The sequence below is a fragment of the Stegastes partitus genome, unplaced genomic scaffold (assembly GCF_000690725.1).
Source record: "Stegastes partitus isolate 25-593 unplaced genomic scaffold, Stegastes_partitus-1.0.2 Scaffold2657, whole genome shotgun sequence".
Lineage (NCBI taxonomy): Eukaryota > Metazoa > Chordata > Actinopteri > Pomacentridae > Stegastes > Stegastes partitus.
In genome coordinates, this window is record NW_007580388.1 from 1 (window position 1) to 14701 (window position 14701).

The 14701-nt window shown below is 44.8% G+C and overlaps 3 protein-coding genes across 4 annotated transcripts in view; 2 read left to right on the plus strand and 1 right to left on the minus strand.

Moving 5' to 3' along the window:
• Window positions 1–1937: 1937 nt before the first annotated feature.
• LOC103375540 (protein FAM57A-like) lies at window positions 1938–5450 on the plus strand. 2 transcript variants are annotated; one of them, XM_008305845.1, is made up of 5 exons: window positions 1938–2003; window positions 3391–3474; window positions 3646–3865; window positions 3944–4039; window positions 4525–5450. In XM_008305845.1, the coding sequence occupies exons 2-5, from the start codon at window positions 3464–3466 to the stop codon at window positions 4810–4812; spliced, it is 615 nt and encodes a 204-aa protein (XP_008304067.1). In that variant the 5' UTR covers window positions 1938–2003; window positions 3391–3463; the 3' UTR covers window positions 4813–5450. The 2 variants fall into 2 exon arrangements, with proteins under 2 accessions (XP_008304067.1, XP_008304066.1); XM_008305844.1 differs by lacking the exon at window positions 1938–2003 and adding an exon at window positions 2672–2948.
• A 315-nt stretch (window positions 5451–5765) lies between these two features.
• Window positions 5766–13924, minus strand: gemin4 (gem (nuclear organelle) associated protein 4). The gene is made up of 6 exons (XM_008305846.1): window positions 13712–13924; window positions 10877–12946; window positions 9679–9835; window positions 9306–9576; window positions 7366–8079; window positions 5766–6968 (listed from the first exon to the last, which is right to left on the minus strand). Exons 1-6 carry the CDS (start codon window positions 13722–13724, stop codon window positions 6747–6749), a joined length of 3447 nt encoding a protein of 1148 aa, XP_008304068.1. The 5' UTR covers window positions 13725–13924; the 3' UTR covers window positions 5766–6746.
• Window positions 13925–14151: 227 nt separating this feature from the next.
• The window catches only part of LOC103375542 (tapasin-related protein-like), a 15368-nt gene continuing 14818 nt past the window's right edge, over window positions 14152–14701 (plus strand). The window contains exon 1 of the mRNA XM_008305850.1: window positions 14152–14477. Coding sequence (XP_008304072.1) covers window positions 14432–14477 — 46 coding nt within the window. The 5' untranslated portion in view covers window positions 14152–14431. The remainder of the gene's footprint in view (window positions 14478–14701) is intronic.

Consider the following 14701-nt stretch of genomic DNA (forward strand, 5'->3'; position numbering starts at 1 on the left):
TGCATCCTGATGCGTTTTCAGGACATTCTGAAACGTGAGATTTTTTGACAAAAACGACTGGTGCTTTTAGCCTGTTCGGCATTCACAAGTCTAATCTGTGAGTATTATCCACTTGCCAAGTGCTGGTTATAAAACTGAACTGCAGCACACAGTAAAATCACACCGTAGTGGTATCATAATTCATCATGGGCACAGACAGCCCAGCCGGCTCTCCCACCAGCTTAACACTGCAGAGACACACACCATTTTCTTTTGATGGATCACTCCGTAATCATTATAGAAGTGCGGCTGCATGGCCTACTTCCTGCTGCTCCATTATCCGTGTGTGGCCTATTTCTGTGGTCCGAGCCTCACAGTGCTATCCTACACCACGGAAAGGTCCAGCTGCCGGGAATAGCTCACTGTGGGAGTCCCCCATTTCATGGAGGGACGGCTCCTCTGCTCTGACATGTGAAATAAAAATAATACATGTGGAACCGGGTTCAAGCATCCATCCAGTGAAACATGAAGTCAGCACGGATTAGGTGATGTTAAGAGAGGAGCATCCATCATATCCTCAGACTGATGTATTGGTGTCACTTCATGTGGTGCCACATAATCTGCAGAATTGGAAGCAACAGTGTTTGATTTTGTAGAATAATGCTTTCATCATCTGATGCCCTCAGTTACTGTTTTATACTTTAATGCACTGTGGATGTAGCTAAAGTTTAATGTGACCACCCTTACAAAGAAATGCTACAGTGGTTCTATAAGCAAGACTATACATTTGCTCAGAAGTGACCTCTGTCGCAATTATGGGAAACTTTTAAATGCTAAAACTAAGAGTAACAGTCGCACAGTTAGATGAGGGCTACAAGGTGGCGTGGTGGTTAGCCACCTTGCAGCAAGAAGGTCACCGGTTCGCGTCCCGGTGAGGATACCCGGGCTGTTTCTGCGTAGAGTTTGTATGTTCTCCCCGTGCAGCGTGGGTTCTCTCCAGGTTCTTCCTCCCACAAGGTCCAAAAACATGTTGATGTGAATTGGTGATTCTAAATTGTCCGTAGGTGTGAATGTGAGCAGAAAGATCACATTCCCAGGACCTTCTGGCTGTGAGGTAACAGTGCTAACTCCCTTATCACTGTGACACCCAGCACTAGAAATTGCCTCACAAAAATGTTTGGTTTCCTATAGAGAGTTGTAGTTCACCTCTAGCAATGCAAGTTTGCAGCAAGGTCATATTTTCAAATTTGAATGGACCTCTAGCTAACTTTATGGAAAACATGTGACAAACAGTCCAATCCATTAGAACATCCAGCTCAAACCCATAGCCTTCCTGTCGTGAGGTGAACCACTGCACTGCCGTTTAAGTATCAGTAACAGGTTGCATGGTTCCTGCAGCTGGAAAACACTCAAAAGTTGAGGCCGCCAGCATGGCCCGGCAGTGGAAAAGCCTATTCTCTTTTATATCCTCAGCTACTCTATGTTTAGTGTCATTTTATGGACTAAACCAACTTCTCTGGAACCTCTGTGAACTCTATAGCTAGCATTGTGGCCTGACCTTTACACATGCAGTAAAAACTTTGTCGATTTAATCAATTCCACATCACAGCAGCAGCAGCGGCAGGAAGAAAACGCAGACAATCACAGAGGAAAAGAAGACTGAGAGATCCCAGGCTGTGGCTTTGATCCAAATACTAACTGTGGATTTACTGGTTGAGACACAAAGAGCTCAGCAGGAAACACCATCGTCTGCAGACTATCCCTTCATACAAAACACACCATCTTCAGCTACAAGGAGAGCAGCACCAACTTGGGAATCAAGGTGAATATGTCACTGTGCAGTCTGGCTTCGCTCACCCTAACAGACTCATTCAGGCTGGATGTGATCACCCAGGTCATGGTGGTGAACACCCCAGGGTGGCTGTCCTGCTCCACCATACCAGGCAGACTGTCCAGGAGCTCTGCAGAGGTCACCCAGAGTCCCATGTCATGCTGCTGGTGTCCACCTCCACCACAGAGACGTGGTAGGTAAAGATCATTACAGTTGCCTGACATGTTTTCCTAATTCTCAGTGTTTCTGTGACAGCGTCTCACTACTGACTTCTCAAACAGCACATTCATTTCTATTTTGGTAACACATTTGACTGGTTGTTTATCCGTGTTCCCGGTGGTTTCCAACTTTGGGTACAGCACTGGGGAAAGGGCTCATAAGATATATGGGGGGGATTATGCTGCAAGAGGACTAAAGGGATAAATAATAAAAGATTATGGTTATTTTAGCCTTGAGATGGACCTGTCCAGGGTGAACCTCGCCTCTCCACCAGTGTCAGCTGGGACAGACACCCAGAGATGAAGCAGACTGCTAATGGATGGATTATGTTTATTTTTGTAGTTTTTCTCCCATCTTTGCTTGTTAAACACCAGGTATATTTTCCTCTTAAGGGGCTTCAAAAAAAAAAGAAGAAAAGGTTAAGAAAACAATGCTTTGCTGTGATCGCTCTCAGTTGTTGTCGTTTAAGGTTATTTTAGGTCAAAATTGCCCTGAAACAACCTCACACTCAATTTGCTGCATTCACCGAACACGAGCAGTCAAAGGTTATTCCAGGTGAAGGGTTTCTATTGGTTGACAGCGCTGCTCCTCCGACCAATGACAGCTCTGAATGAAACTTGACAGGGAAGTTCAGCTGAACGTCAGAGGACGAGCTAACAAGCTATCCGGAGTTAGCCGTTAATTACGTTGAACGGCCGTTCGGTGTCACCGGGACTGTTTTTAGTCTTTTACTGCCTTTTGTTTGACTTTTACGGTGCTACGGCAGCGACAGAAAGAGGAGGAGGTCTGCTGACATTATGCTCGCCGCCTTGCTGTGCGGAGCTGTGGTGTTTCCGGGGCTTTTCTGCAGCTTTAGGAAAATACTGAAACTCCGCTTCGCACGGTGGAGCGACGCCGACGCGGTCTGTGTCAGTGAGAGGTCAGACACGGCTCCCCGCACCGAGCTCCCTTCACAGAGCGCCACTTTTAACGTTGCATCGTTTGTCTTTAGGCTATAAAGCGTTATGGAGATTTACTTTCAGTTTCAGAATAATAGAAACAGGGAGTTGGTAAATTCGGCACATATGCAATGAACCAACTTTTGGTTTCTGTACGTTTTTCAGTAACAGTTCCCCTTATTGTCTTCCTATAGAGACAGTGAGGGTGGTACTAAGCTTTATCAACCTGTTTGACAAGTCTTGCTCATATGTGTGACACCAAACTACACCTCAAATATTTGTTATGTATGCAGTGGTGCTAAAAAGCAAATCACCGCCTTAATATGCATGTACTTAAATGGAGTTTGGTGTTGTGGCCCACAAACAGAGTGCAATCTGCAGTTTCATTGTTTTTGACAGACGTGTGTGACTTTGTCTCCTCAGATTGGTCTCCTCCATCCATGCAACACTGGCCACAGCAGCTGGAGTCACAGTGGCTTCATCCTGCAGGGACGTCATGACTGACAGGTGGGAGAGTTGGCTCCATTTTGAAGTTTTATCACTGTGAAGAACATTTACCAACAGCAGTGTCGTTGATATAAGCAAATGGGTCGATGCTTTATGCCTTTTTGTAGCAAAGCAACACACAAAACAGTCAAGCAGGGTTACTGTCTGTTTGCCTGCTGTCTCGCCACACAGTCACTGGCTGGTCACCGGCTTCGTTTTCTTTGGCGCTCCCTACATGGCCTATGACATCTTTGCCATGTATCTGTGCCACTACCACACTCAGAAGGTCAAAGGTCGCTCCCCTGCAGACAGCAGCCACTCTCTGCAGACAGTCAGGGCTTTCCTCCTGAAGGACTGGATGCTGGTCCTCCATCACGCTGCCCTGCTCGTCATTTTCATGCCCATCGTTCTGGTGAGAACAGGGATGAGTCACCGTCATTGTCATAGTATGTTTACATTTAGCTGACAGAGCGGTGTGTCTGACTTGCAGTTCTTAAGAAGAGGACTGGGGGATTTCTTTGTCGGCTGCATGTTCACTGCAGAGTTCAGCACTCCTTTCCTCTGCACAGGACAGATTCTGATCCAGGTAAACCACAAAGACATTATGTACGGGAATAGAAAATGGTACTGCAACCATCCATCTGTGTCTTATAATGTCTCACTGTATTGCTACAGCTGAATAGGCTCAGTTACAGCTAAATTAGGCTGAAATGATTACACTAGGTGCCTTAAAGATTGGTCCTTCTCTGTTTATGTCCCATTTTATTCAGTTTAAACCTTTCATTAAAGACATAAACTGTAATAATTAAACAATAAAGGCATCTGAGGTACAATCTAATATGTAACCTTTGGAAGCTGCACAGAGTCACTGTTTGAAGGTCAGTAGAAATTACCCAGACATTAGTCCAGGTTTGTTTCAGTGACAGCATTTCAGTCAAATGGAGTTTTTTTTGATCATCCTATTTGATGTGATGTTTACATAAAACTACAACATGCCTAATCTTTTCGATCCACTTCCTCCACCGTCTTCTTTCCATTCTTCGCCTCCTGTGTTTCTCTCCTGATATCCAGCTGGGCCTCGATAACACAAAGCTGCACAAAATCAACGGCCTCATTGTCCTCCTGAGTTTCTTCACGTGTCGGATCCTGGTCTTCCCCTTCATGTACTGGAGGTACGGGCTCCAGGTTGGGATTCCTCTGCACAGAGTGGCCTTTCATCTGCCTCTGCAGTGCAACCTGGGTAACCTGGTGGTCCTGGCTCCCCAGATCTACTGGTTCTACCTGCTGCTGAGGAAAGCCAACAGACTGTACCTGAGACAGAGCAGACAGGCAGACAAAGACAAGCCGAGGACGGACTGAAGAGTTCCGCTGTTTGCAGAAATGACACGAGACACGAAGATCAAAAACATGATCAGTTTTTAGTGCCACTATTAGGCAGAAAAAAAGAGATTCTGAGAATAGAGTTTTTATATTTTAAGAGTAAAGCCATAAGTTACAAGGAGAAAGGTTTGTATTTTGAGGATAAAGTGACAATCTTGGATCAGTGGTTAGCACCATTGCCTCGCAGCAAGGAGGTCGCTGGTTTGAGTCCCAGTGAGGACACCTGGGATCTTTCTGCGTTGAGTTTGCATGTTCTGCAGCGTGAGTTCTCTCTGGGTTGGTCATGCTTTAAAATCACTTATTTAACATGCTAAATGTTGGTTTCGAAAAGTCATCCAACTGCAGGTGACACATTATTTAAACCAATATGATGCCAACATTAGAAGTATACATTAGTTTCTCTGCACAAATTAGTTATTTTTATTCATCCACTGTCTCGTTAGACGTGTGACCTTAATGTTAATTTCATTATTGATTATGGGCAATGATGCAAGGTGGCTCGGTGGTTAGCACCGTTACCTCACAGCTCAAAGGTCACCGGTCATGTCCCGGTGAGGACATCCAGGATCGTTCTGCGTGGAGTTTGCATGTTCTCCCCGTGCAGCGTGGGTTCTCTCCGGGTTCTCCGGCTTCCTCCCACAGTCCAAAAACATGTTGAGGTTAATTGGTGATTCTAAATTGTCCGTAGGTGTGAATGTGAGTGTGCTTGGTTGTCTGTCTCTAAGTGTAGCCCTGTGATAGACTGGTTACCTGTCCAGGTGAACCTGCCTTCACCCTGAGCCAGCTGGGATAGACTCCAGCCCCCTGACCCTATTGAGGATTAAGTGGTGTATAGATAATGGATGGATGGATGGATGGATGGAAGTGATAATCTTTTACAAATTGAAGTTATATTGTTGGGGAAAAAAAAAACAAAAACAAACTTATAGTCATGATTTTTCATTTAGAAAAATTATAGTCTCATCTTTTTATTGAGTTGTTATACATTTTTAGAACATTTTCCCCAAAATATACCTGTACATTTGCGTTGTTTCTCACAACATTCAATTTTTTACTAAAGTTTTCCTGAACTAGTGACTCATAAGTCACACATTGACTTTTTTCTATAAATCTTTGCAACGTTCCAGTTATTTTCTGACAACATTTAGTCATTTTCTTTGTTCACTATAACACTGTTTCCCAAAATATGACATAAACCAAAAAACTGTCTACATAATTAGTGAAGAGTTGCACCTTATTTTACCCTCTTTATTTTCTGTTTTGTTTTTTTCTACTCACTGCTCAAATACATTGTGGGTCAGTGAAGTCTTAGCAGTTCAGTGTTTGTTTTGCACTATGCGATTGTGTGGCTTTAATCTGAATAATTGTTTTCATTAGTTACAGTGTGAATGTTTCCTCTTCGCTGTGACATAACTGTCTGACATTTTGTCACAGCTTGAACAAATTTTAGCCCCAGAGACTATTTTTGTACAAATTAAACTTCTCTTTTTAAATAAAAAAACTATCAAATGAAGTATTGATAAGTGACGCAGCACTCCTCAAGTGTTTAATGATGGTGAGCAGCGGACACACAGGGTTAATGTATGCATGCCCCAAACACAAAGTGCCCTGGGTGTACAGTAGATAAATTTGTAATTAAATTGCAAATTTATCCTCTAGTTCACATTAGCATACTATCTCAGCCTCCACATCCTTTTAGTGGAAATGAATATTACTGAGGCAGCACCAGAAGACATTTGCTGTGAAATACTGGATTTTAATTCACACAGTTTCTGAGGCCATCGCTTTGTAATAACTTCTTAAATTAGCCGAGTACAGTGTGTGACGCTGACAGCTCTAATTGTCCTTGTTTCCTCACCAAACCTGCTCAGAATTGTGAACATTTTGCAACTTCGCCTCACAAAGTCAGCGTGTCAAGCCGCTGATGACACGAGCTGAGCGATCTTCTGCTGCAGCACCGCCTTCATCTCCTGGTTCTCCAGGTTGTCGGTGATGGTGGAGAAGAAGTGGCGGGTGTTGTCGCTCTCCAGCGGGCTGCAGCTGTCCGGGAAAGCTGCCATGACGGCCTCGTAGTGACTGAGGATCTCCAGACTGGACAGGAACAGAGGCTCACACTGGCCTCCAGGCATCATCACCTGGGAGGAGGAAGAGATTACACCACTGAGACTTAATACATACAATACAAGAAGTTTTGGACATCAAAATATTACAGCAAATACACAACTTTAGATTTGTGTTTTTGTCAATTACAATCTAGCATTCTCACTAGCAATGGAAAGATCTTAATATAGGGCTGCAACTAATGGATATGTTCATTGTTAAATAATCTGTTGATTATTTTTTCAATTAACTGGTAAGTTGTTGGTCATCAAAATGGTAGAAAATGGTAAAATTTGTCAGTGTTTCCCAAAGCCAAAGATAACAAATGCTCTGTTCACACCCCAAAGATGTTCAGTTTACTGTCAAAGAGGTGGAAAGACACCAAAAGATATTCACATCTGACATTTTTCCCCTCGGCCTAATAATTCCTACCTGGATGTGCTGAACGTGGCAGAAGAGCTGGCTGAGAACAAACAGAACTTCCTGGCAGGGTGCCGTCCTCTCCTCCTCCATGTGTGATTTTAGAATAGAGTCTCCTCCATCCTCCAGATGGTCTTCAGACATTTTAGAAGCTTTGACTGGAGTGAGAGAGGGATTTGAGCCTCTAGACGCTGGTCTTTTAGGAGATGTTGAAACAGAGACTGCTGAAGCGCCAGATGAAGGAAGAGGCAGCTTGGCTCTCACGGAGCTAATCATGTCCCTCACAGCGTGGGAGTATAACCTGCCGACATGGGCCCAGCCGTCCACCGACAGCCAGTCGGAGCAGCTGGACCCGCACAGCAGCTGAAGGACTCGAAGCAGGAGGACAGACAGGCGGAGCTCACACGAAAACCTCCTCAGGTCCAAGAGGGGCAGGTAGTCCACGTACTCCAGAGAGAAGGGGACGTGGAGGCGAGAGGAGGTGATCAGCTCCTTCAGGGCTCTCAGCAGTCTGCTCCACTGGGAAACAGAGCACCAGGGCAGGGTCTGGGTCAGAGCCACCAGCAGGCCTTTGCTGAACATGCTGACGTGTTCGGGCTTGTGCTGGTCCAGAGAGAGATGGGACAGCATGGTGGACTGCAGGGAGTCGGATATAGAGCAGCACTCCATCCAGGCTAGGAGACCCGTGCCCTGGCTGTACGGAGGCAGGTCCAAGCCCGACCACTCCTACAGAGGAGACACAAAGAGATGCAGTGTCGGTACAGAAATCGGTTCAAATGTCCCCTTTTCTGTTTTCTACTGAGACCAGCAGCTACTGTCTGTCATCCTGTCGTCATGTGGGCTGGCTCCATTTCCACCTCCAAGCACAAAGTTTATCACCGCTTGTGATGAACAACTATTTCACTACATTTCTACAATAAACGCTGAACAGAAGTCACTGGCTGGACTCAAAGAATATCAAGTACTTTAGAAGCACTTTAGAATTCCAGGGCTGCCTCTGTAAAAGCATGAATACACCAGGGCAGGTGTTATTTATCTACATGCTTTCTTACACGCGTATGCAGCGAACAACCAGAAATCTATCCATTCTATATCCATCTGTTCCTGTGCCCATGTGTGGGTTCATTTGCATGCAGAAATACCCACAGAATGCCAAACACAGACAAATACGTCCTCCTGACAGTTAGTGTAGCTGTGGCCCAGTAACTGGTGACAAAAGCAGCCACCAAGTAGAGCTGCAGATATGATTTTATTAATTCATCTGCCATTTATCATTTCTCCATGAGTCCATTAAGTTTTAAAAACATGCCAAAAAGGCGAAAAAAATACTCCTCACAATCTCACACAGCCCGCAGTGACATACTCAGTTTACTGGTTCTGTGACAAAATAAACTTCAGGTCATGTGAACATTTAGTTGAAACCAGGATTAATATTAATGAGTCTCAGTAATCTGACCTGTCTATGAAGTTTTATTTTATGGACATTTCAGTTGGTAATAGACGTGAAATTTTAGGTAAAGTAAAAGAGAATAGGATTTTCTTTCTGTAATGTTTTAGACCACAACTGGTTTTGAATTCACGTAATTCAAAGTCTGTGTGTGTCTATCCACTAGTGTAACTGTAAGCAATTCAGACGTGTACCATGTTAAGAGTGATACAGAAATGTTACCGTAGTCGACCTCGTATGATTTCTGACTCGACTTTACAGAGAATTAAGCAAAGGTGCTCATTCAGATATGAAGCCGACATTTTCAGATGTTGTCCGACTAAAAGAAAGGGATGTATGTCTAAAATGCCCTAGAATCAAACTACTATTTTAATGTAATTTGTAGACATCACATCTGTGTTTGTTGCCTGACTTTACTGCTGAGATGAATTATTCAACCACCAGGTCTGATGCAACATATTAGCCTTTACTTGTAAAAGGTTTAGGTTGATTCAAGAGTTCTTACCTGCTCAGGTAAATCACACACAGCCAGCAGAGACGAAGGCACCTCATTTTTAAAGTGCTGCCCCCACACAGGCTTCAGGTGGAACCGGATCGTCCAGTCCAGTTCCTCTATTTTGTTGTAGAGCCAGAACAGAGCTCTGGACCAGCTGCTGGGGTCGGCTGCCACCTCTGCACCCACCACCTGCCCCAGCGTGGTCAGCACCGTCACCAGCAGCTCCTTGGACTCCATGGAAAAAAGGTGGACAGCGCTCTCTGGTGGCTGCTCATAACATCTAGCAGAGATCAAATCGACTTTACAGTGAGTAAACAGTTCAGGAGAAAAACAAAGGAATAGTTCATACATCTGGATCTGGACTGAAGCTCATCATGCAAACCTGAGAGTCTGGTTGTGCAGCTGTGCCAGGATGTAGAGGAGGGGGAAGGGAGAGCAGTCCAACACCCAGTGAGGAGAGGAGGCTGGTCCCTGGACGTCCGCAGACAGAGCAGTGTGGAGAAGCTGCAGACTCAGCTCTGCGTCAACGGAGCAGTGACCTGGAGGGAAACACTGACGAGTGAGCCAGAGCAGACGAGCAGGAAATTACAGCATCACTACTTTAGAAAAATCGCTGAAGATGAAGATGATAAGAGTTCACAGAAAAATAATAAGCTGTGATGGCGGTGAGGACATGTGCATTTATGTACAATCCGGTGGCAAATTTCACTACGTTCACCTGACAGATTAAGACCACTAGTTAATTACCTGAAGGAAAGCCAAAGTGTTTGGACGGTTCCGAAAAACTCTTATCTCCCTCTCTTGCTTTCTGCACTCCATCACTGTCATTTTCTGGTGTGTAGGAGGCTTTTTTTTTTATACGTTCATCTGGTATATTGAACATAACCTGCTCTGCAAGGGTTAGGCGTGCAGCGTAGGTTACCATGAGGATCAAAAACCACTGTTGTAATCCTGAAAACTCAGAGTTAATACCTCGATACCCAAATACCTGCTCCGTACTTTCAAGCCTCAGGAGTGAACATGAACATTATGCAAAGTAACCAGAGACACATGATTTATTGATTTCTTAACGCCACATTCTATTTCAATATGAACATCCAGGTACCACTTATCGGAGCACAGACACTAGCAGTGATGGACATAGTGAGCTGGTTTCAAATCACCTCAAATATTATTTCTACTTTATTCACCAACTCATGCAGTGGCACTTCCTGTACATACCGGCTATACCACATGAATAAATGGTGTATTTCAGTCATGACAGAGGCAGACTATCTGAGTCTCTTGTTCACCTACTCATGTCTCATCTCCTCATTCAGCTTACAGCCCTGTGCTACAAACCTCATTGGCTCTCACTGGACAGAGTCAATGATGAAATTAACATTCAAGTCACACCTCTACAGAGACAGTAGACGAATGAAAAGAACTAATCTGTGCAGAGAAATGAATGCATACTTCTACTGTTGTCATCAAATTGGTTTAAATAATGCATCACCTGTAGTTGGATGACTTCTAAACCAACATAAAGCATGCTAAATAAGTGATGTTAAAGCATGACCAACATGCAGACGGATACCCACCCATAGCAGAGAGGTTCGGCAGGACGAAGGCGTTCACGACCTCCTGAGGTTGCAGGAAGCTTTGCTCCTTTTCTTCTCCCTGAGCTGCAGCGACAGGCATCATCAGCAGGCCCAGAAACTTGAGGAACTGTTCTTTTTCATTGGCTGACAGAGATTTGGTCCTGATCATGTCCTGTAAACACCTGCTGAGTGGACTGCTACTACTCACAGCATCCTTTCCTTCAGCTGTACTTTCCTCTCCATCTTGCATTTCTTCCTCATTCCTTTGAGCTCCATCTTCTCTCCCTCTCTGACCTCGAAGTCCAGGCAGCTGCTGCAGGATCTTAGCCATAAGAGAGAAAGCTCCTTTATTGAAAATAGCTGAATGACAGCAGGATCTTAAAGCTGCCTCTGGGTTCTGAAATGCCACTCTAGCTACTAAAGAGGCTGCTGTGTTCAGATTGCCCTGCGACGCTGCAGCTGATGCTCCAGCCCCCCCTTGGATGATGCAGTTGAAGGCCATGTTGAGCTCCTGTTCGAACCCATCAGTCACAGCAGACGGTACAGCGCAGCCAAAGAACCCCCTGCTGGATAATCCCAGCATGGCAGCCAACGCTCTGTTCTTGTCGTCTAATGACAGCGCAGAGAAAATATCTGCAGTGATTTTCATCAGCTTCCTGCACTGGCTCACATTGGAACTCCCGCTGTGGAGTTTGCTCATGAGGGTGGAGGAGAGGCTGATGAGCGTGTCGTGCCGCCGGAAGGCCGCTTGGTTCTTTTCCAGACAGTCCAGCCAGCGCTCATCACAAGCCGCCCATGATGCCTCGCTGGCAAACAACACTGCAAAGTTCTCATAGTCTTCCAGGCGGTGAGTGATGATGGTGGTGATGACCTTCACGCTCACTTCAGAGCTGCTCTCTATGGCAGGGAGAGCCAGCAACTTCAGCAAACCTCTGAGTGTTTTCTTCACAGTCTCTTGGTCATCATTTTCACCTACAGCTTCAGGTGTTTGGTCTAGAGCTGTCAGGACTCTCTGAAGACTCTGTTCTAGTTGGAATGCAGTGTAACTAGGATTAGAGGCGCCCTGGAGTGTCAGGAGCTCCCTGCTTTGCCAAAACTGTGCAAGTTCTGTTATAATCTTCAAGGCTTCACTCAGCTTCATCCTGCTGGGCTGAAACTGAGATGGTATGTGAGAAGCACGGAAATCTCTCAGAGCCTCACGAATAAGTTCAGGACTCAGTTCCTGACTCTTCTTTTCTCTGGTGCTGATGACTTTAGATAGGATGTGCATCTTCTCTTTGGTTGGAACGACAACTTCTTGGTCTATTAGGAAAGATGTGTAGAGAGCATTGAGGGAAATAGATAGAGCCTGAAAGCACAGGTCTGCTGAGGATACGTGATCTTTCATGTCTTTAAGTGCACAAAGCAGAATGTGCAGAACATCAGCGTTTGGTAAGGATGCTGATAAATCCAGCGTGTCCAGCTTTAACCTCTTGGCAGCCTGAGGGGACAAACTGGCGCATTTAGAGGACAGTCGAGCACACTGGTTGGCAAACATCATCTCTATGTCGTCCTCTCCTCCCTCTTTCTTGTGATCTCTGCCTTTCCACAGTTCCCACCACACCTCCAGAAAAAGCTGGACATCGTCTTCCTTCATGGGATTGCTAGTCACATGTTCGATCAGCTTTTCCAGCTCTGAGCACATTTGAGGTTGAGGAAGACACACAAGAAAATTGGCAAAAATATCTGCAGCTGCCGTTGACTTCACCAGTTCCAGCAGGACGACACGGTTGACCTCAGGGAGGCTGTTCTGCAGAGAGAAGAAAGGGTTCTCCCTCCATGCCACCTCAACATCCTCCTCTGCCTCTCTGGCCAACAGCTTCAACCACACAACACAGATGATCTTCTTTTTCCAGTTAACAGCTGTTGGGTTGGGACGACCACAGAGTTCATCCTGTCCACAGATTTCTCTGACTGCCTCCAGGACCGGGTGTCCAACACGACTCCAGTCAGCTTTCTGGATTGAGGACAGAGATGTGGGGAGGCACAGCTTATCAGAAAGGAGGAAAGCCCCCTGAAGAACTGCTGAATCTGAAAGCACAAGAGAGCAATTGTAAAGCTAAACAAAGAACTCCCACAGAAATTAATTGGTAAGAAAAGCCTGATGTGAGGAGATTTAAAGGATTCAACTATTAATTTTTCTCTTTGGTTGTTAATTAAACCCCTAAAAACTCATCTGTGTACAAAAGTTCCATATTTAGATTGGGTTGTTCTTAATGAAATAAAATAATCCTTCCCGGCCTTAAAATAGCATAGGTGAACTCTACACTGTTTCCTCCACCCACCTCTCTGTGACATGCTGCAGTTCGAGCACACCAGCTCACTACAACTCTACCTAAACACTTCAAAACTCCTCCACACGACACAATGGTAAGTTGCAATACTGGAGAAATTAAGCCGTACATGTTGGAACAGGAAACTGACTCTGAAGAATAATAAGTACAATATTCATGTACATATTTAGAAACTAGACTGTATTTAGCATAATTACAGACATAAACCATAAAGAAATGATCTCTCTAGTAAATATCCTATGGGTTTTAATCATTGAAATACAACTCTCGCGTCATTTTGTTGTGTTTATAACATTTCAGTCACTATGTAGGAGCAGCAGCAACCACCTTTTGGCACAATAATGAAGACACACAGAAAGGATTTCCCTGCATACAGAGATCACTTAATGACACAACTTCCGGTATCATAAAGCCAACATTACCAGAAAGGTGGTCAGTTAGAAAAGAAAACGACATGTTGTCTATAAAATACAATCAGAAGTGTATAAACAGTGCTCGTCACCTTGGTTCATCATCAGTCGCTGAAAGGAGCCAAATGCAGGTAAAGTCGCTGCTTTGCTAATTTCACTCCGTTATTTTAACGCCTTCATAAACTGCAGCTCCGTGTTTCGCTCACTAGAGTCTGTTCAGTCCTCCACACCGCCGACACTCCACAGTTCACCGTCAGAGCTGACCTGTGTGTCTGTGAACAGCTCTTCTCGTGTCTCCAGCTGCATGTCAACAAGTTCGTATAAAGCGCTTCCGCCGCGTCAGAGAGCAGAGAAGAGCCGCTGCTGCTCACAGCGCCTCCTCAGGACACCGCCGGTACTGCAGCCTATCGGTCAGTCCCAGGTTAATAATGTGATTAATGTTTGTGGAAATGCAGTGAGCCGACACATGCTGAACTACTGATTTATTGTGCATTCACATGACTTTACGCCAAACACACAGCCTTCGATGGAGAAGCTGAACAGTATTCAGGACGCAGACACGTAAAATGAAGGAGACCAATCCCACGTCGCAGCGTGCTGCAATTACGCAACATACTTTTACTTGTTTTGAGATATTTTGTTGTGATCTCGAATCTTAGACTGCGTGTCTTGTGTCTGCTCGAAGCGTGATGTAAGCTGAGCGCAAAGCAGGTTTTTTTCCCTTGTAAAATGAAAGTGAAAGTGTCCCGAGTGAGTCAGTGTGCTGCTCAAGCAACAAGGAGAACCAAGGCTCAGATCACTAATGAATAATCATGGATTTAATCTCAAAGATACTCATTTCCCTCTGTCTATGTGCAGGTAAGCTATTGTCCAAAGTGATGTTATTGATTGTGGTGTTTTTGGAGCGTCGTCAGCAAATAGAAACTCAGAGATACTGTCAGTGGTGAAAGAAGTACTCAGATCCTGTACTGAAGTAAAAGTACCAACACAGCAACGTTAAAATACTCTCCTACAGGTAAATCGTACATAAGCAAAAATACTCATGTATTAGCAACAAGATGTAGTAAAAGTTTTAAAGTAAA

What these genes read in the sequence shown, in the direction of transcription:
- LOC103375540 (XM_008305844.1), top strand. Translation starts at nt 2,827, where the DNA reads ATGCTCGCCGCCTTGCTGTGCGGAGCTGTGGTGTTTCCGGGGCTTTTC. An exon ending in GCGGTCTGTGTCAGTGAGAG is followed by an intron (nt 2,949 to 3,390) that starts GTCAGACACGGC and finishes TTGTCTCCTCAG; the next exon opens with ATTGGTCTCCTCCATCCATG. An exon ending in TTTTCATGCCCATCGTTCTG is followed by an intron (nt 3,866 to 3,943) that starts GTGAGAACAGGG and finishes TCTGACTTGCAG; the next exon opens with TTCTTAAGAAGAGGACTGGG.
- gemin4 (XM_008305846.1), bottom strand. An exon ending in CTGCACAACCAGACTCTCAG is followed by an intron (nt 9,577 to 9,678) that starts GTTTGCATGATG and finishes GATCTCTGCTAG; the next exon opens with ATGTTATGAGCAGCCACCAG. An exon ending in TGTGTGATTTACCTGAGCAG is followed by an intron (nt 8,080 to 9,305) that starts GTAAGAACTCTT and finishes TCTCCTCTGTAG; the next exon opens with GAGTGGTCGGGCTTGGACCT.